This window comes from Tachypleus tridentatus, chromosome 13 (genome assembly GCF_004210375.1).
Source record: "Tachypleus tridentatus isolate NWPU-2018 chromosome 13, ASM421037v1, whole genome shotgun sequence".
Classification (NCBI taxonomy): domain Eukaryota; kingdom Metazoa; phylum Arthropoda; class Merostomata; order Xiphosura; family Limulidae; genus Tachypleus; species Tachypleus tridentatus.
The window spans coordinates 222084541-222105552 of NC_134837.1; the positions used below are offsets into that span (position 1 = coordinate 222084541).

General features: G+C 31.7%; 1 protein-coding gene across 4 annotated transcripts in view; it reads left to right on the plus strand.

The window, feature by feature from the left end:
* Positions 1-21012, plus strand: part of LOC143238213 (enoyl-CoA delta isomerase 2-like) — a 44630-nt gene that overhangs the window by 9108 nt on the left and 14510 nt on the right. For all 4 annotated transcript variants that reach the window (XM_076478247.1, XM_076478248.1, XM_076478249.1 and 1 more), the window contains 3 exons: positions 828-1008; positions 9556-9628; positions 11245-11347. In XM_076478247.1, the coding sequence (XP_076334362.1) occupies positions 859-1008; positions 9556-9628; positions 11245-11347 (326 nt within the window). In that variant the 5' untranslated portion in view covers positions 828-858. The remainder of the gene's footprint in view (positions 1-827; positions 1009-9555; positions 9629-11244; positions 11348-21012) is intronic.

The window sequence follows — 21012 nt, forward strand, 5'->3', positions numbered from 1 at the left end:
GTGGTATTCTAGTTAAACTGGATGTGCAGGTGAGTAGTTATCTCAGAAGGTAGCATCTTCCTTACCTAAAAATATATTTCTCACAGATACTTCTGCACACATTCCCACCCATCCTCCTTGCTTCCAATGCACCTTTATTTCCTTGCCATTTGCAAAGAATGAAAATTTGTGAGTTCATATGCACAGTGAGAGTTATTGCACATGGAAGCATGTTGTCCTCCTGTTCTTGGAGGGCCTTTGCCTTATGGTGATATAATCATGCAGAGGTGCACTTCATATAAAATCATATGAAATTAGATGGGAATTGACTAAAGAATTGTAACAAGCAAATTACTAAGGTAGATGAACAGGGATCATAGTTAAACTGTGTGAAGAGGTATCTATGAGAAGTACATTTTCAGATTAGGAAAATGCTAGCATAATTTGTAATTTATGTTCAATATTAACTTTGGTTTAGTATTAGCATCGTGAACAGTTACATACTTATAAACTTTAAAATTACTCACATATATGAAGCTCATCTTTCATACTTATTGTTTATTGAATAATCTCTTTTCCTTGGGAACTTTATACATATGTGTGTGTGTGAATGCGTGTATGTGTACACACACACACACACACACACACACAAGTACAATGCACTTTTTCAGAAATCACATTTCAGAACAATGGTGTGTTGAATACTATGAAGTTTATCTTTGTAGTCATATCACTATCAAATAATAATATTTATTGGCCACTAAAAGACTGATCTCATTTTATTAAGTATTGAAACAAAAAATAGACATTGAATTTGGCTTTTTTTATTTATACCGGGATGATGCCAGAAAAGAATACATAAAGACCAAAGCAAACCTGATGGCAAAAGAAGATCACATGTCAACTGGTAGTGAGAGACAAAGTGTATCTAACTCAGGCCAGTATGATGGCCTATTAGTGTCAGTATGCAGTGGAATAACTACAATAAAGTTCAACCGTCCAATGAAGAAAAATGCTTTGACTGCTCAGGTATTTATTTTTATTTCATTTAGATTTTTTTTGTTTAGTTCAATAAATAGGAATAATATATGAATAAATTCAAGGATCTATTATTATCTTTTACTTTCTTTATAATTGGTAAATATCTCTTCCCCTTAATCAAATTCAAGAAAATTAAGCTTCAACTACATATACACCTTTATAAGAAGTATCAGAAGTGAATTCTTCCACTGTAAAATGAAAATAAATACTTTACACAAATTTTTATCAGTTGTACATTGTAAAACGTTTGCTTATTTTGTTCCCCTGATTTTCCTGGCATTGTCTGGTGAGATAAGAGAACTGAGACTAACAGAAATTAATTTAAAAAAGGAATCACTATGTCTATTACAATACTAATCTACAAGCATGCAAATAAGGAATTGCAAACTTAAAAAATAACTTATCAATGAACTATCAAATTTAGGAGTATATGAATAAAGCTTTTAAGGTTGAGTCTACGTATTGAAATTTGTCCTGTATACAAGAGTGAAGAAAACAGTTCAAATAGATACAACTTTTTTTTAGGTAAAATATGAAATGTTTTTAACATCAATCTTATAATCTCTGACCATTTCTAATCAGATTTTTTTATACCATGAAAGGGAAATTTTTGGAAGAATTATATGTTCTATTTGTGGGTTATTTTCAAAGGAAAAAATTATTTTATTAACAACAAACTGAAATTTAAGGTTGTCATTTTCTTTTCTTAAACCATCAGTGTTGGAACTAATAATTTTATTTGTATAAATAGCACCTTTTAATATTCCTAACTTTTGGTTTTAGTCATGAAGGGAATTTCAAGGAAGATAAAGTTCATTGTCAGTGTTTTTACAAAATGCAGAGGTTAGAAATCCAATGTTTGTCTTCTTCATCAAGAATATTTGAAAATAACAATTTACCATCAACTTTCTCTATATATTCCTAAATTTAACATTTCATTGGTAAATTACATTATTAAGTTGGCATTTGCTTAATCATATTTTTGTAGGTTGGTATTGTTATAGATTCTCAGGATTCCTTTTTTAAAATCAATTTCTGTTTGCCTCACTTTTTATATTCTGCCTGATGATGCCAGGTGAAACCTTGTGAACAAAATAAAAGTTTTACTATGCACAACTGATAAAAATTTGTGTGAATTTTCAAAAACAGTTCCTTCTAATAATTAATGAAAATACTGACTGTGTTATTCCTTCTTGAGACTTGGAACCTCATGAGAAAAGGATACATTTTCAGTTAATTCATTTTTATTTTTTTTATTTTTTTCAGGATTATGCTTTCCAAGTATGTACAGGATTTAACAAGTTAAGCTTACTCATATTATTGGGAAAATCTAGTGTGAAATATGTAGAGTTGTGAGCAAAAATGCTGAAACATGTACTGTGTAATAATGTGATGAAGTTTGAAGTTCTGCTTTTCTTTATAATTGAAATATCAAACAGTTATTTATACTTTATTTTATGATTTTTGAATAACTCTTGCTATGTTAATATTCCACGACTTCTCAAAAATTTGACTTCTGATAGAAAAACCAAAATGCTTAAAGTATATTGGTTTTAAAATTAAACAGTTGTCTTTATTTTTATAGAATAAACAATTTTTGCTTGTATTTTGCATAAAATTCTTTAGCTCAAAAAATTTTTTTATAATAATTTAAATGATTTTAATCTACTTTTCATTTTTTCATCCTGTGAGTCATGAGGGAGCACATCTAGATTTTATGTTTATACTGGCCTCTCAACCATTTTAGTGTGGGATTCTAGGTATTTTGGGTGTGGAAGTGTGATAGCATCTTGGAAGTTAACATTTTCATGTAAAGATGATGTATTTTTGATAGTTATTTCTGTATGCTTTCCTACCTGTCTTTCCTACCTCTGGTGTGCTTCTTGCCCCATCTATGAATGAAGTTAATTCAAATGCAAATTCTTAGGATGCTATTAAACAAGTGGTTTGTTTCATCGTATTATTGGTGGAGAGTTATTGTTACATAATGGTAACATGTGTAAGGGTGATTTGCTAAGGCACAATTCACAATAAACACATTTTTTAGGTAGAAGTTAGCTCATGACACATCTCATATGCAGTTGTGTAAAGGAGCCATGCTCTTCTGTGTGAAGAAGTGGGTATCTATTGTAAATACCATTTAGGTGAGGAAAACATTAGCTTTGCCATTTTATATTACTATAACAAATGTTTTTGCTATGGACTCGGCCAGTTTGACTGAATTATTGACCACAAAGTAATCATCATAATTTTCATAATATAGCTTTTAATATGTTTTAGGTATCTCCATGAAATTTTGCAGTCTTTAAGTCAACATTATATTGCAAATGAGTGTAAACTAATATTCCTGCTAAAGTTAAAAATAATTTTTTAATCTGAAATTCCAATACAGTACACTACCTCTTCTCATATAAATAGCTATTCTCATTCAGTACTGCCCTCTATATGCAAAAAAATTTTTTTTGCATGCCACAAGCCTTGAACTCCCATGTAACTTACAATCAACTGATTCAAATGTATCTTGCATGTAAATCATCATGAGGTAAACCTCCATCAATAACAATTCAACACATTTGAGGCACATAACTCCTTCTACCAAATTATCACTTCTAATTGGATAGTACTTGAGCCAGTATTTTTTTTTTTGGTGTCTTTGAATTTCTTCAACTTTGTATATTTTTGTTATTATCCTGAACTGTATTTTTTCTTTTTCAGTAGTTAACAACCTTACAGATAACGTATTTTTCAATTTTTAATTTTTTTTTTTATCTGACAATTGTATTTGAATATCATTTTTGCACAATGAATCGTGAAGTTCAGGTTATCATTTCAGAGATCATACTTTCTACTATCACATTCATACAGACTACAGTGGAAGGGACCCGTGTATGGATTTGTTGGTTATCATTTGCTGTGAGATTGATCATTACATAAATCAACTTGCTTCTCCTGATCTTGCCTCTATTCCTCCTGAATCTGCAAACCTGTTTGGGTCAATGGGGATTTTGACAGCCTTTTTGTGCCATCTGCATTTTCTTTATCTTCTTATGTTCCTACTTTAGAATCAGCTAGACTTACTATGGATTTTTAGATATGATTTCTCAGGTAGGTTCTATTTTATCCATTTTCCCAATTTTTTGTGGTCTCTGTCCTTCTCTATTACATGATATATCTTCCTCTGAGTTTTGTTTTCTCCCTTCCTCAGATATTAAGATTTGTGAGGAGCATATTGTTTCACAGATGGGTGAGGGTTCCAACATGCTATGTCCTCCACTGGTTGTTTGCCTTGGCCTACCATCAGGTTGAATGTCTATTTCTCAATTCTCAACAGTTAGAATCAATTTTGTCCATGTAGGGGATATACCCTGATTATCTTACCTTATTAGCTCTTCCATGGTACTTGTCTACTATCCACTTCCTTTCCAAGAAAATACACAGAGATTATGAGGGTTTTTCAATGGATTATCTCTTATTGGTTACCTTCATGTTAGCACATTTGTCTTCTTTGGCTCTAGCTTTACACACACAGTTTCTCTGTTGTTGGATCTCCTGGGGAGTGATGCAGCCTTTTCCCAAGTTTATTTACTGCTTTCTTTTCTTCATGAGTTATGTATGGCCCTTTTTATTCAGTAGAAGATTTTTAGTAGTATTTCTGAAACTTTGGAATCCCTTGTGGAGTTGGTAGAACAGCAAACTATCCTTTTTCTTTGGTGTCTTGTTTGCAACATTCCAAGGCTATTACTGTTTCCCAACCAACTTCTCTTGAGCTCTTATCTGTTCCTCCTCCCAGAGATTTGTCATCTTGCTTTGTTCAATACAGATGTACACATCACCAACAGTACTTGTGATTTTTCAATTTTGTTCCTCTTTGACAACTTTTCACCACAGAGATCTTTGGGTTATTTAGATTTAATCCAAGGGACTTGACATCTAATTTCTCTCCCCTCTTCTGTTATCGCAGATACCAATTACCTCAGGATTCTATCATTATTAAGTGTCTGTTGGAGGCAGTACAAGATTTTCTCTCCCAGCAGGTTATCCTTCTCCAGATTTTTATTCCAGGTTGTTTGTATCACCCATGAAAACCAGAAACTAATTGTCCGTAATAAAGTTGTGTCATCTTAATTAATTTTTCATTCTGCTCTAATTTACCATGGAGTCTTTTCTTGCCCTCAGGAGGGTTTTTTTCCTGTGTTTTTGAATGACCAAGATTGATGTTTTGAATCCTTACCTGCACATCCAGATATCTCACCAGTTGAGACGCTAACATTAATTTTTTTCATCACATGCTAGTTTACTTCTCTCTCTCTTTTCTTTTTTTTGAGTATGTTATCTATCGGATGGTCAAGACATTCAGCCAACTTTTATGTGCTTGAGTGTTGGACTTCCATTATTACATGGATGATTGATTTCTGTTAACTTGTTTTAAACATGGGTCCAACAATTATATTCATTTACTGCTCCTGAAGGCAGCTTATGTGAACTGGTTGATCAAATTGGAGAGTTCTTTCCTATACTTCTTCATTATCTTGTCCATTTGAGTGTTTTTACAACACTCATTTCAGATGAGCCCAGCCGTCTCCTCTTTAACTTGGTTTGATGGAGATTTCAGTTATCCATATTATTGTTGCTCCCTCTCTTACAGTATGTGAGGTTCTCTCACTTTTGGGGATGTGATCTTCCATGGAAGTCCTTATCCCCTTGGGGCAAGCACATGTACAGTCTCTTCAGTGGACCATACGCAACCAATACAGTATTTTGTGGAATCATTAAAAGTTCCTATATCCCTTCCTCCTGCCCTTATAAACAAGTTACATTGACAGTTGGACAAGGCTCACATGTTAGCAGATGTTCTGCTTCTTTTGCCTTTGTCCAGATTAACATATCTTCACAGATGCTTTGCTTCAGGGCTGGAGGGCATGGGCCAATCTGCAGGATGCTTCAGGTCAGTGATCAGTGATCCTGAAGGTAAATTTCTTTTTCTTGCTAATTCTTCTTCCATTCATTCTCCCCCCTCTTTTCCTTGATCATATCCAGATAGGCTACTATGTCCTGTTCATGCACTTTGTTGGTATGTTGTTCATTCCTGCCTATTTATTCCTTGACACACATCTTCATCATCAGGTCATTGTATTCCACCTTTCTTTAGACTTTGGTGACACTGTAACTATTGTTACACGAGGAGAGGTTCCTGCCACTTGGTTTTAAGTGAAATAGTTTACATTACAGAGGCATCTTCACGATACTGATCATCAAATTCCCAGGTTTCCAGATCAGTCAATCAATTTCTCACATTGCTTTCACTTGTCCCATTCATTGATTGTGGGATACGAGATTTCCTCTGGTCTGCTGAATATGAGATGAATATGGTGTGATCCTTTTACGTACCCCCACCAGGTGGGTGGGTTTTGGATTGTACTTGATTTGCTGTTTTAGAAACTTTTTTTTTCCTAGCCCCACAATATCAACCCCATGGAATACTGGAATGTTATAGTGTGGTTTGTATTTCTATCTTACCATCGTTTTTTCCTGTAGGTATGTGCTCCTTCTTTGTTTTCTGCCCATGTCTGGTACATTTTATCCGAAACTGGTAGAAAAGTATGCTTGTTGTAGATGTGAAGCAGTCTTCCTTGTGATATTCTCTCCTGTTTATGGTGTTCTTCAGATGCTTTCATGTAATGTTACTTAATTATTCCCTTGTACTGGCCTCTCCATCTATGTAATGAGGGATTTTTGCTACTTATGTGAAAGAAGGCAACATACCATATTTAAAATTGTAATTTTCCTGTACTGAAGGTATATATCTAATAGGTACTACCTCCTCACACTTCTCACCCTTCCTCATCACTGAAAACTGGTGTTTCCATTTTCTGTCAAAATTCGAAGTGATTGTTTGGTAGAATTGAATAGAGAGTTGCATGCATCAAGAAAGTGTGTCCTGCTCTTATTGGTGTAGGGTTCTTGCATGATGATTTACAGCAACATGCATTTGAATCAGCTGATTGTAAAGTACATGAAAGCCTAAGGCTTGTGGCATGCAAAGAAAAACTTTTGCATGTAGAGGGAATATCTAGATGAGAATACTTGTATACATGAGAAGAGATAAGTACCTATGAGAAATAAATTTTCAGTAATGTATGTAAATTCTAAAACTTCCTAAATAAATATTAGACTTTTATTTTAAGAGACTTTATATTTTATTTTCTCTACCCTGACTCTGTATGCACAAGGTCAATTTGATTGATGTCATATCCACTATAAAAAAAAAATGAAATCTAAATTTCTCGTTTTTTTTTATTTCTAGAATGCCTGCAAATTGCATAGGAAACTACAGTTTATTATCCTAAATAACTTTGGTAAATAAATTAAAGAAGAGGAAAGACTTAATAATTAAGTGCCACAATTTTCAAACTATGGAAGATTTAGGATTTTAAAAATATTTCTTTACTGTATTAAAAATCAAAAACCTAACACAGTATTATATTTTTATGTGAATTATGTTTGAATACAATGGTTAGGGTAATTAAACTTGGAACATGACTCAAAAAGACACAAAGTAGTGCATGTAATTGAATTAGCTCATGTCTTTGATTGTGTTTAGTATGTTCCAAAGTAAAACTTCAGACAAAAATTTGTAAATGTGAAATATATCCTACAGAAAAGTGATATATATCAGTGTGTCAACTTTTTAATATTTTCTTTTTTTTACATTCAGGTCAAATGTTGTGTAGATTCATTTTTTGAATGAAATATGTATTTTCCTTAGATAATATGCGATGCTCAGATTTTAAAGGACATATGACTTGCCTTCATGGTATTGTACACTTTAAAAATGCCTGTGATTTACTGTTGATAAAAATCATTAACCTTAACAGGCAATAACAGTAAAGTTGTGTTTGGCAAAAGAAACACAACTACCACTTTTTCAAAGCCCATTCTCTTGGCTGTGGTCACTGTCTAACAGTAACAATGCTCTCTATTCAAGACTATTTTCTACATAATGATGCTCTACAACAGGAATAAAATGGTACACAAACCAGTCAGTAAACACATCTGTCATAACCCACCATCATGCCCAAAGTTCAACAAAAATGATTGAGGATTTGCTATAAAATTTTTATCAATGCTATAAGTGCAGTTACCAGTTTGTATTTCATTCTTTTAATTTGCATGCCTAATCGTTTTTTTTTGCATACCTAAGATGTTTTTAATTAGATATTAATTACCAGTATTTTCCAACTTCAAGAACTTACACACATACAGTGCATTAACTACAGCAAAATGAAATGCATATGAGCTAGAAATAAGAAACTATGCAGTGCTAAATGTTTAAGTATCATTTTGTTAAAATACATAGTTTGAAATAGTTGAACTATTAATGCCTTTTATTCTTTAAATTGTCCATTTTCATTTCTGTTAACCATTCACAATATATTGTACTGTTTTAAGCATCTGTAAAGTACACAGTGTATAATGAATATATGTATGGTGTTTTAATGTCTTTTCCTCACACAGTTATCTTACCTTTATAAGGGATTTTAGGAATAACAACATTGGTGCCATAGAATTATTTTTGTGAATTAGTCAGCTGTACAAGCCATTTAAAATGATAAAAAAATGTGAAATGCAATCTGTCATTCAGTTTACACTTGTCACTAAGTTATACTGGTTTCAGAGATTTCCACCCTCTTGTCCAACCCAAGAGAAGAGAAAATCAACAGAATTAAGATTAGGTTTCACTTAGTGATAAGAGATGAAATTGCCTGAAACCAGTGTAACTCACTGACAAGTTGGTAATTTATTAGATTAGGCTTCAAATGTATCTATTAATGTGCAATGAAGTTCTTTGCAGAGAAAAGAAGAAATATTATTTCCAATAAAACTAAATTTTTAATTTATTGATTCATTATGTGACTGACATAACCAATAATTTTAAACCTGCACTTATATTCACTTATCATTTAACTTCATATCAGGTTTTACCTTTCAAATCTTATGCCAGAACTTAGCAAAAAACTCTCACTTCTACACACAGAATTAAAACTGTACAAAATTACTGTTTTAAATTTTGAAAGCTTGGAGAAATGTGTGTTTTTTGACCAAAGATAAATTTTTAGGGCATCTCTTATATGAAAACTGAAATCGATTAAATTCAAAAATTGTGACAACTGTTTTCAGTTTTAAATTAACTATAAGATTTATGCTGACATTGGATTAATGTTAGGGGAGCAGTGATTCCCTTGATAAATAGTATAGAAAAGCATAGCAGTTCATTTACTGAATAAAAACATAATGAATAAATTTATCATACATACAGTTATGATGACCCTCAGAGTTGAATTCATCACTTCTGAAATTGCAAATTTGTGAAATTAATGCAAAAAATTATCCAGTTTTAGAGATTTAACTTACAACTCCTGGATCACATAACTAAACTCTTCATGTCTAAAGGCAGTTCCAACTATGTCCATGTATCTTGACCATTTTAAAATGTCTATGTTTATAATATAAAATAATTTTTTAAAATTCTTTTAGATGTATAAAGACATCATTCAGATCCTATCGGACTCTGCTAAAGATTCAAATTCAATGATAACATTGTTTACAGGTAGGTTAGGTGTGTGCATCATTATAAATTAGAAAGCTAAGAACTTGAAAACAAATAATTTAATAATTAAATCCAAGAGAGGTTGCTTATGATTAAAATGATTGAGCAATATTTAATATTTATGTGGTGTTAATGGTTATTACATAGTGTTCAGAATTGTATTATATTATAACAGTTGTACGTGACAATAAATATCATATTTAGGATTTTTATTAATTGCTATGAACTTTTGTTATTTCAATATTTAAAAAATGGAGCAATTACATCATAAAAATTTCTGATATGACATAGAAAAGTAGCAAGAAAACTGTATGTATCTCAGAATGGCTGGTATGGATATTAACACTTCTATTGATAAGAAAAGAACAACATTTCAACCTTTTTAGGTCATCTTCTGGTTATGAAAGAGAGAGTTTGCAAGTGCTGAATTGATTGCCTTACACCCACCACTATACTGGTACATGTATGTTGATGGTACAATTGTTGGATTCACATCTACAGAACACACCCTTAGTTTTTATAATCACGTTAACTCGATACACCCCAACATTAAATTCACCTGTGAACAGGAAAAACTAACCAAATAGCATTTCTTAATCTCAAGGTCACTAGAACTGATACACAATTCAAAACAGAAATCCACAGAAAAATCACCCCTACTGGATTATACATTCCCTGGGACTCAGCACATGAAACAAAACAAAAATTCAACATATTAAGAAACCAAATAAACACAATTACAAAACTCTGCTCACCTGATAAAATTAATGATGAAATCAACAAAATAAAACAACACTTCATGAACATCAACAAATTTCTCAAAAAAACTTTAGAAAAAATTATACACACACAGCCAGACCAACAACAAACAAATAACAATAAATCTCAAGATACAACAATCTACAAAATCTTATACTGCTGCATACCATATGTTTCAGACATCTGCAAAAAAAAAATGAACATTTGGAAAAAAACTTAAAACACAACATTCCATTAAACACCAAATTTATTCAAAAATCTGGTACAAAACTAAAGTCCACACTATGTAAAAATTACACTGACAAACACAACACCAACATAATTTATAAAATACAATGCAACAACTGCCACGACTTCTATATTGGAGAAACAAGCAGAAAAATGGAAACTAGGTTCAAAGAACACAAAAAAACACCTTCACATGTTTCTGAACACTGCAAGTCAAATAAATACAACAAAACCATAGAAGACACCCAGGTACATGCAAAATCAAAGAAGCCCTACTTATATAGCAACTAAAACAAAATTAAACCAATATAAAAGAACACCTTTTTACCTATATTAATTAATAACTAAACATCCAACTGCAATGCCCCCTACAATCCCATACCCGTTTATACTCTCGTCTCTAAGACACGTCTGGCAACAGTCACTTCCAAACTCTCTCTTTTTTTAACCTGAAGATGACCTATGATCTAGGAAGGTCGAAATGTTGTTCTCTCCTTATCAGTAAAAGTGTTAATACCCATACAAGCCAATCTTGTACAATCTGAAATACGTTTTTATTTCAAGTGGATTTCTCATCATCAAGGACTAGCAAGAAAACTATACTTTAAGAAATATCTTCTATATTTCAGGTTCTGGTGACTCTTATTGTAGTGGTAATGATTTAGGAAACTTTATTTTACCCTCTAATGCTGATATTGCTCAGCTAGCCAAAAATGCCAGTGCCTTACTGAGGTGAGTAAAAAAAAAGTTCAAAAAGTCAGTAGTAGTAGATTTAGCAATATTGGAAGATGTATTATGAAAATAAAGGGGGTATATATAAATTTGTTAAATAACAGACTAAATACTTCTTGTTTTGTTGCATTCAAACCATAATTTGTTTTACTGTTTTCTATTATTCCAACTGTGAAGTAATTAAGATGTTGCTACCATTATTTTTTAAATTAATTCATGTTTGTTCAGCTCTGGTCATCTATGCCCTGGTGGTTAAAAGAGTTGCCTCATAATTTGAGAATCTTTGATTTGATTCCTTTTGTCACCAAATTTGTTTTCTGTTAGCTATAAAAGACTGTTTAATGTAGCTCATAGTATTAATTAATTTATTTTGTGTGTGTAATCTATTGATGTTGAAGCTATGGAGATTCTCAGAATGCCTAAATGATAGATGTATAAATAGCTGCAACCAGCTGGAGCTATTTACAAAGATAATGTTGGTAAAAAACGAAAATGAGTGACTGGCACCATGAATGTTACTGGCAGAAGAAACAGAACCAAGAAAACATGTCAGATTCACCACAAGAAGAAATTGCAATTTATGTGATTGATCAGTGCACAACTAATGGTCAGCTGAATCTAGCAAATGGATGAACACTGTCAGTTGTGATCAGAACATGTCAAATTCATATATTAAGAGGTGCTAACAAATCATAATGTGCCAGTATGTGAAAGTTATGTTGGGGACAAGAAAGTGAAGGTTCTGCAAGACACTGTATGTAGTATTGCAGCAGTGATAACCAGTCTAGTGTCTGATTTAGTGCCAAGTACTAAAAACTTGAATGAAGTTTAGAAGGAAGATTCTGTGATGGAGAGGAAACCACACCCAAAAACAGTCAGAAACACTTCTATAACAAGAAGGCCAAGAGTCAATATTTCAAAATTAGACAGAAAATATTAGTTCTTCTACCCGCAGCCAACAATAAATTCACTTTGTAGTGGAAGGGACCTTTCACAGTGCAGGAAGTAGTTCATTTAATGCACTACAAAAGTGAAAATTGATGGACATGGCAGATGTGGCTGTCATAAAAGTAGCATCTGAAGTCAATAATTTTGATACAGAAGATAAAGACCTACTAGGCTTAAGAACACTGGTTGGAGTTGAGACGTAAGTGAAGAACTGACTGGTCAGAAGAAGAAAGAGGAATAAAACGTACTGTATCTCTATACATATAGATTAGTATGTACATATCTTAAACAACATGAAATCAAGATGAGAACAAAGGGTCTTGTTAGGATAAAGTCGTATTGGAGGCACTATGTGAGAAGAGACCAATAAAGGAACTAAAAGTATTAGTGTAGACTATATGAGAAGACTTAATATATGATCTGAAAACAGTCTATATATATAGTGGAAAAAAAGTGTAAATATTTATCTTGAAGAGGGGCTTATTTTCAAATGTAAAAGATTGTTTAGTGTAAGTAATATTCTTAATTAATTAATTTTGTATTTGTAATTCATTGATGTTGAGGCTATGGAAATTTTGTAGAAGGCCCAAGTGATGGACATGTAAATATCTGCAATCAGACAAGCTGTAACAGAATAAGTTTCTCTGCAGTTGTTAAGTCATTAAAATATATTTCAGAAATAAGAAGATTGATGTTATGGAATGGCCAGGTTAATCACCTGATATAAATCCAATTGAAAATCAAAGAAAGGTGGCAGTCAGTCACTCAGGAATAGCTGTACAAACTCATTGAAAGCATGCCATGTCTATGTGAAGCAATACTGAAATCCAAGGGAGTGCTGATTAAATATTAACTTGTGAAATTGATTTGTGTTATTTTGAGTTTTATTTTTACATTTGAATATTGCAGAGAAACTTGTTTGATCATCTTATAGGCTAATTGGAATCAGAAGATCTAAGAAACTATGGAAAGTGCACAACAGTTTTTATGAGAATAAGTAACTAATATCATAAAAAGCTCAGATATTTACAAAAGCCAATGTTAAAATTATAATTTGTGATCTTATTTGAACATCTCATTGAGTGAGCTCTAGAAACATATAGTTTTACATGTTTCTGTTATCTTATAAAAGATATCACAAATTAACATTTTCAAGGATAGCCACTTTTTTTTTGTCCACCCTCTTATATCAAATGAAACATTAGTTTTTGTTTTCATTACATGATAGAAAATATATTATTTATCAAGTAGTAGTCATGTGGCTAATGAACAAAGGTCAGTAAGAGTAAGGTAAACAAGAATTTTACATTAACTGTAATGTAGCAGACTTGTATCAAAATTAAAAATGTATCTCAGAATGGCTGGTATGGGTATTAACACCTTTATTGATAAGTAGAGAATAATGTTTTGACCTTTATAGGTCATCTTCTGAGATAAATTGTTATATCAAGTGGGTTTCTTATCATCAAGGAGTATGAAGTTAATCTTAGCAATCCAGTATTTATAATTCTGCATATATCAGTTTGTGTTATTTGTACATATAAAATGTAATCAAGCTGTCAACTTATAAGAGGAATTTACCCCTCAGATACAATTGAAGAATATAGTCCAAAACACAAGTACGCCTTCAAGAAGTTAGACAATGTATAGTTCTTAGTATGTTATATTTTTAAAGTTATATTCAAACAATAAATATATGAGTTGTAGATTTAAAATAGAAAGTAATAACTGAGAATTGACAATTTCATGCATGTTTACTTAACTTTCTGTATTATTATATAAGGTGCATGAATGGATAACTTTTGTTTACTGGTGGTTAAGCTTGGTGACATACAGAATCCATTCATCATTGTCGTAGTTAAAGTATAGTGAATATATAACGTATTTTGATTGTAGAGTATGTTCTATAATGATAGACAGTAGACATTATTAATTTATATGTGAAAGACTATCTTTTATCTTACAAATTGAGAACTTGAAATGTTTTGTCAAGGATTGTTTTTATTGTTATCAAAGCTGTTTTACAGATTTGTTTGTTCTTAGTATTTTCAAGGGTATGATACATGCACAATATGTTTGCTAAATCTTAGATAAATTCATCTTTCTCTATAATATCCCAGAAAGATTCATTGATAGGACCTGATAAATTTGACTGTTACTCTTTGATTAAATGTATACTGAACAATAAATACATTTACCTACTCCTTTAAATGCAGATCTCAAATATAGCCACACATGCTCACCATGATTTAATGTTACAATAATGACAAGTTTATCTAAGATCATAGATTTTACTTGCTTCACACTATTTTTTTTCAGTGCATATAAAGTAGGGTACACTTGTTCAGCATGTACATTGATTAATTCTGATTATTCAATTTATTTTCATTATTAATTGTAGTTTTTAAGTAAGTGCCAAAATGTCATATCTGTGTGCATAAATTCTGCAATTCTGAACATGATAAAATAGAGTACTTTATTAAGTGTTAAATCAGTGTTATAATAATCACATTGATGCATAAGATAGAGGGGATGTTATTGATAAACACAACATGAATACATGATTCCATCCTTTAAAAATTAAAGTATTCAGTTTTGTTCTGTACAGCTACACTAATGTATGAGATCAACTGTTTAAGTTTCTCCCATTGTTTTTTAAGAAAAGTTGTACCTTCTTTGGTTGGATATAGTTTTTTTCTATAGTCCTTGAACTGTCAGATATGAATATTCAAATTATTTTCGTAATTTGACAGAGTGATATAACGTTTGTTCCCAACAAGATAGGCATAAGATGAATCAGGTGCTTCTTCATGTAGTATAATAGCAGAAGAACCTAACTGCTGAATTTTATCTTTTTTGTCATTTCTTTAATATCAGCAGCACTTCTTTTTTTTCCAATAAACAAAACTATAATATGATATATAATTAATAAAACACAGCAGTTATTTATTAATATAATGAGCATGGCTGAAAACAAACATTACTGTGCCAAAAAAACACAGAAAATAGATTTATAAATAAAAAAATGCACATTATGATATACTTACTTTAAAGGTTGTTTTTCATTCTTTCATTCATGCAATAGAACTGCATCTGTGTGGTTATTTGTGATAAAAGGGGCAGCATATTTATATTTGAAAAGTGACCAAGAATAGTCTGTTTGCATTAGACAAATATTAACTCTCTTAGCACAGGCTAATTTAATTGGGATCAACTATTTAACTCTAAGTCTTTCACAAAAAATAAATCATATTTTAAGTGAAGTATTTTTAATAAAACAATGTTTTGTCCATGATATACTGAGTATTTATTTTGAGTAGTCTTAAAAATCTTAGATTTTCTTTGTGTAATCCCTAAAACCTTTCAAATACATTTTAAGCATTTTTTTCACTAAAACTTTATATTTTATTTGTTATTTTCTCTACCCTATCTCAAAATTGGATTGGTCGATTTGGCCAACCTCATAATTACTCAAATAAATCTAAATTACACATTTTTACTTTCTAGAATAACTTCAAATTGTAATATGAAACTACATTACTTAGGATTAAGGAATATTTGTTTATAATTAAATTTTATAGTACTGTTACTCTTTGAACTGTATCTAACTGCTTTTCAGACTTTTTAAGTTGTAAGTCACTTATGGAATGTGTAGCTCATGCTACTCTATTGAATTACATTACCCATGAATTACTATGAGTTGTTTGCATGTGTGTGCCTCATGAAATATTTGTATTATTACTTATTTTACCTAATCTAATTTTTAACTGACCCAAAAAGATCCCTATTTTAACACTTTAGTTACTTCTAAAATAGATAAATAAATAACACATGGAAAACAAAAAAATAAAATACTTGTTTAATTTTTTTTCTTGCTGTCAGTTGTCAAGGAAATGTAAGCCTGCTATTTTATATTAATGATAGTAATACACTGATTAATGTTTATTCAATTAAATAATACACCAACAAGCATAGACAAATAAAACTTGTATACTTTTAAAATGTAGTTTATTAGCTAAGATTTTATTCTATCCTAGTTGGTATAACATAAACAAAAAGTTGTTTAATAAAACTGAATGTAAGACACTAAAACTTTGTGTCATTTACAGTAAAGGATGTTGATGGTGATGGGGTTAATTAGGTTGCCTCAACATCAGTTTGATTAATAACCCATTATGTTCTTTCCATAATTGCTGCAAGTTATTGTAGGCTAGACAGAAATATTAGATGGGCCATATTTTGCCCACTCCTGAGCTAAAAGGAGGCCTATTATAAATTAAATTTAACTAAACTCAATTAATTTAACAGCAGGGTGCCTGAGGGCTTAGTGTTAGGAACTTTCCTGTTTTTGATTTACATCAGTGATATAAATTAAGGAGTGATCAATTGCTTAATTAAATTAGTTTAGGACATTAAAGTTTGGGTGTTGTTGGCTATGAGAAGGATGCTGCTATTTTACAAAAGGATTTAAATTATTTGGTAAGTTGGGAAGATAAATGGCAGATAGCATTTAATTATAATAAATGTATGGTAATGCATGTGGGATATTACAATTTGAATTGTGAGTATAATTTAAATGGAAATAACCTTAGCAGTTTTATGGAAGAACAAAAATATCTTGGTGTTCTTATTGATCATTTTTGTAAGATATCCAAGCAATGTGTTTTTGCTAGTGGCAAGCATACAGGATTTTAGGCTTTAAGTACAGAAACATTGAATGCAAGTCTAAAGAATTTATAATGTCATTGGTGAGGCCACATTTAGAGTGTTGTGTTCATCCCAGAAAGAACACTGAATTGTTGGAAAGGGCTCAGAGTTACTAGTATGACACCCCATATGGAATGGTTATCATATGAAGATGGGTTAAGATCTTTGAACTTGTTTTGTCTTGAAGAACTAAAAGTTAGAGGAGTTCAGATTCTTAAGAGAATTGATGTTGATGCATCACATTTTTTCCTATTTGATGTTAAGAATGGTAAGATTTGGTGACCCAGACGTAAATTTGTACAAGGAAAAAGGCATATTTATTTTTCTAACAGGTGATTGGCCTCCATAACCTACTCGACAGAGGTACCTTTGGGTGGTTTTTTTCCATTCTTCTCTCAACTGAGTTAGAACTCCCCTCCTTTGTCTTGGAGTTGTGGCATGTATGACTTTCCACTTTCCTTTTTCTACCTGTGCAAAGGTTCTTTTGCTTTTGAAAACTCTGGCTTCCCTGGAATCCCTCCTCCTTCTGGGGATTTACTCTTTTATTTCCTATAGTGGCCCTTGCAGACACAATTTTTTTTTCTTCAAGTCCATTATTCTTCTTTGTTATTTTCAACTCAAGGAATTGTCGTGGTGACTGGATCTTGCCTGTACTACTTCCTGCATTCATATACCATTTTTCAATCCAGACCTCTCCCATCTTTAGTACTTTCTCCTCTGACTGAGATTTGTTTTCAGAGGTAGGAAGGACTTTTGACATTAGGACACTAAACAGGCATCCCTTTCACATCACTGTGCCTGGCCTTCCTCCAAGAGGATCATTTGGTCATGTTTTACTTATACTGACCTAAGAAAGTCTTCCTAAGTTCATAGATAGAACTTTAGTGAAAATACTTTGTAAAAAATCAGTTTGTAATGTTTACTAAAAGCCTGCCAAATTATGTGTAGATACAATTAGTATATTCAATTATAGTATGTATAATTTCATTGTTATATGATATCTGCAAGGATGGTCAAAGTGACCAATCCCATATACATTTGATTTTAATTATGTAGTGCCCCTGAATTTTTCTTATTACTTTGATAATACATGAATAACCATGAACCTTTTTGTACCCCCCAAAATGTACACTACCATTACCATATACTCTCAAATATGAGATTTGGTAAAGATTTGATGGCATTGAGAAAAACATATTCAGGATATAAAAAACATATTATATCAGTCCATCCATTAGACATTAGTGTCAGTAAATCTGCTATAGCTGTTTTTCTCTTGATAAGAATTCACTTATTAGTAATCTTCTCCAAAAAGAAATATGAGACACAGTATCATGATAGAAATACAAAATAGGTCTTAGTTCATCAAAAGCTTCTTCCAAAAATGTATGTATCATCAGTGAAACTGATTTGGTAGTTTCATGACTTGGCCAGCATTTTCAGTAAGAGGCCTTAGCCATTACAGGTGTAAGAGAGGACATTGTGCTCCAACCCTAAGAAAACTTGCATAGCTTTGCAGCTACATTGATGCTATCCCTTCTTTATATACCATATTATTTTGAATTTAAGATGTACTTTTTCACATTTTTCTGAACTGAAAATTAGGGTGCATCTTAAATTCAAGGTATTATTTTTCACTCTTCAAAAGTCTTGAAAACAATTTTCCTTGAACAACAGAGATTTTAAAAAAATTATGCGTTAACAAACAGATTAGACTATATTTTAAAAAGAAGTTAACTTAAAAAGAATTAAAAAATGTACAAAATGTCAAATTTGCTAATGTCAGCACCTCTAGTGGTCAGTTATTTTGTGCACTGAACAGATTGGGAATTGTGCAGCAGGTAAAAAGTATTCAGTGAGCGAGACAAAAGTACATTGTTGGCTTGGTATGAAAACCAAGTTGTTTTCTTCCAAGAAAAGTACAAAGTGATTTTCTCGTTCAAGAAGAGGAAGGCATCCTGAAATTGGTGCTGCTGTTTTAACTTATTTTAGAGAGTTGTGAAATAAAGGACTGCTTGTAACAAGAAAAGTCTTAATGATAAAGCAAAAGAATGTGCAAGAAATAGTGCCATTTCTTTCAAGGCTAGTTGTGGCTGGTGTGAGAAATTTATGAAAAGAGAAGGTTTATCATTATGGCAAAGGACAACAATTAGTCAAAAATTGCCATCAGATGACATTCTTTAGGACAATAGTGAAACAAGCAATGAAGAAGCTTCTTCTTCAAAATATAACAGTGAGTCAGAAGAAATGTCAAAGTAACATTCTGATTAAATAAAGAAACATTAATGTGTTGAAAAGTTTAAATTTACTGTATATGTTATATATTTTTATCATATTTCATTTTAAATACATTATTTACATTTTTGATTTGTTAATAAACTTTTTAAACATATGTACATATTCTAATTATTATCCAACTATTTTTTTCTGAAAATTCCCTTTTAAAAGTGGGGTGCATCTTAAATTCAAAGTAATACAGTGTTTAGGATGATGAAGTATCCTGATGAGAGGAGTGTTTTTTTTTTAGTATCACCAATTGGTCCAGTTTTGTACATGGCTCATTGGCTCCTCTGTATTCTCTGATGAATCTTGACTTTTTTTTTTTTTACTCTGATCCTGCAATTTACTCCAACTGTGCTTCATCACTTCTTTCAGTTATTGCCATCTTTCTGCATAAATGCTCACATTTTGGTGAACCACTGCTCCATATGAATCTTCAGTTCCTTCCTTTTATTTAGTGTTTGTCTTCTGGTATCTTGTATTTCAGGCTCTGCCTGTTTGAATTTTACATTTTTAGAATTGAAATAAATGTCAAACACACACTTACTTCTGAAACATATTTCCACCATCCTCCTCATAAATGGGAGATATGTGATTTTCTTCATAACTGTAACTACAAAAATTGAATTGTGGCTGAAAAGCAGACCTTGTGTATCTGTCCTCTTGATCCTGATATAGTAAGTAATTTGGGAGTTTAAAAAGTGTAGAACTCAGTTACCTGACATGTGGACTGCAAGCTATCAGAGGCATTCAACACTTCAATCACATGGTTACTGAAAACATGAGAGCAACTTGACAAAGAAAGATTTATATGTAAAGACAAGCTGTTTTACATATTTATTTTTCTCTACAAGTGGGTTTTCTCGACATCACTGATTGACAAAGAAAGGCTTTCAGTTAAAATGTAAAATTCTAAACTGGTGCCTTTCTGACAAAATTACACTTATTGAGGTTCAAAGCTAGTGCTCCCTATCATCAGAACTGATTGCAAATGCTCATTGGATAAGGCTGATATGTAACTAGATTTTATATAGTTCATCTTTGAAAATGTCTTTTCACAGAAACAGGTAGTATCAAAAACAGAAATGAATCCACGAGCAAAATTTTTTTAAATGAACATACTGATTACTTGGAAGGCATTTATAGAACTCTATCAGTGTTCCTTCTTTGTATTTATCTTTTAACATGTTGTTGGATTGCAGATCAATCACTTCCACTTGAACTTCAGGTGGCAGTTTATCAGTAACACAATCATATTTTGTTTTGGAAGATCCTAATTTCTGTTGCACTCACATCTAGATCAGAAAAATGCTCCTTGAACTGTATTTTCATGTTAGGACCTGCATGGGAATGGGGATCCTGCTTCTTGCTTGAATAATTCACAATGTGGATAGTGTGTAAAGCAACTCAGAATTAGTTTTTGCCAAAATGTTTTCACCTTGATGTACATATTGCAGATAAGAGCAGTTTAGTCTTGTAGCTTAAGATTGAATTCATTCAGGTACATGGTCAAGGCTACAGAAAAACTCATTTCCAAAGCCATTCACTGTTTGTGGGTAATAGTTGAGGGCAGTTATTTTCATGTAAGAAAATTTCAATCACAGTTCTAAGCTCAAAACATTACAACATAACCTTCCCACAGCTAAGCCATCAAACTGAAGTGTGGTAGGGTAAGTTGGGATATGTTGAGTCCATGAGAACATATGAAGTTCATTATTGAAACTACAGAT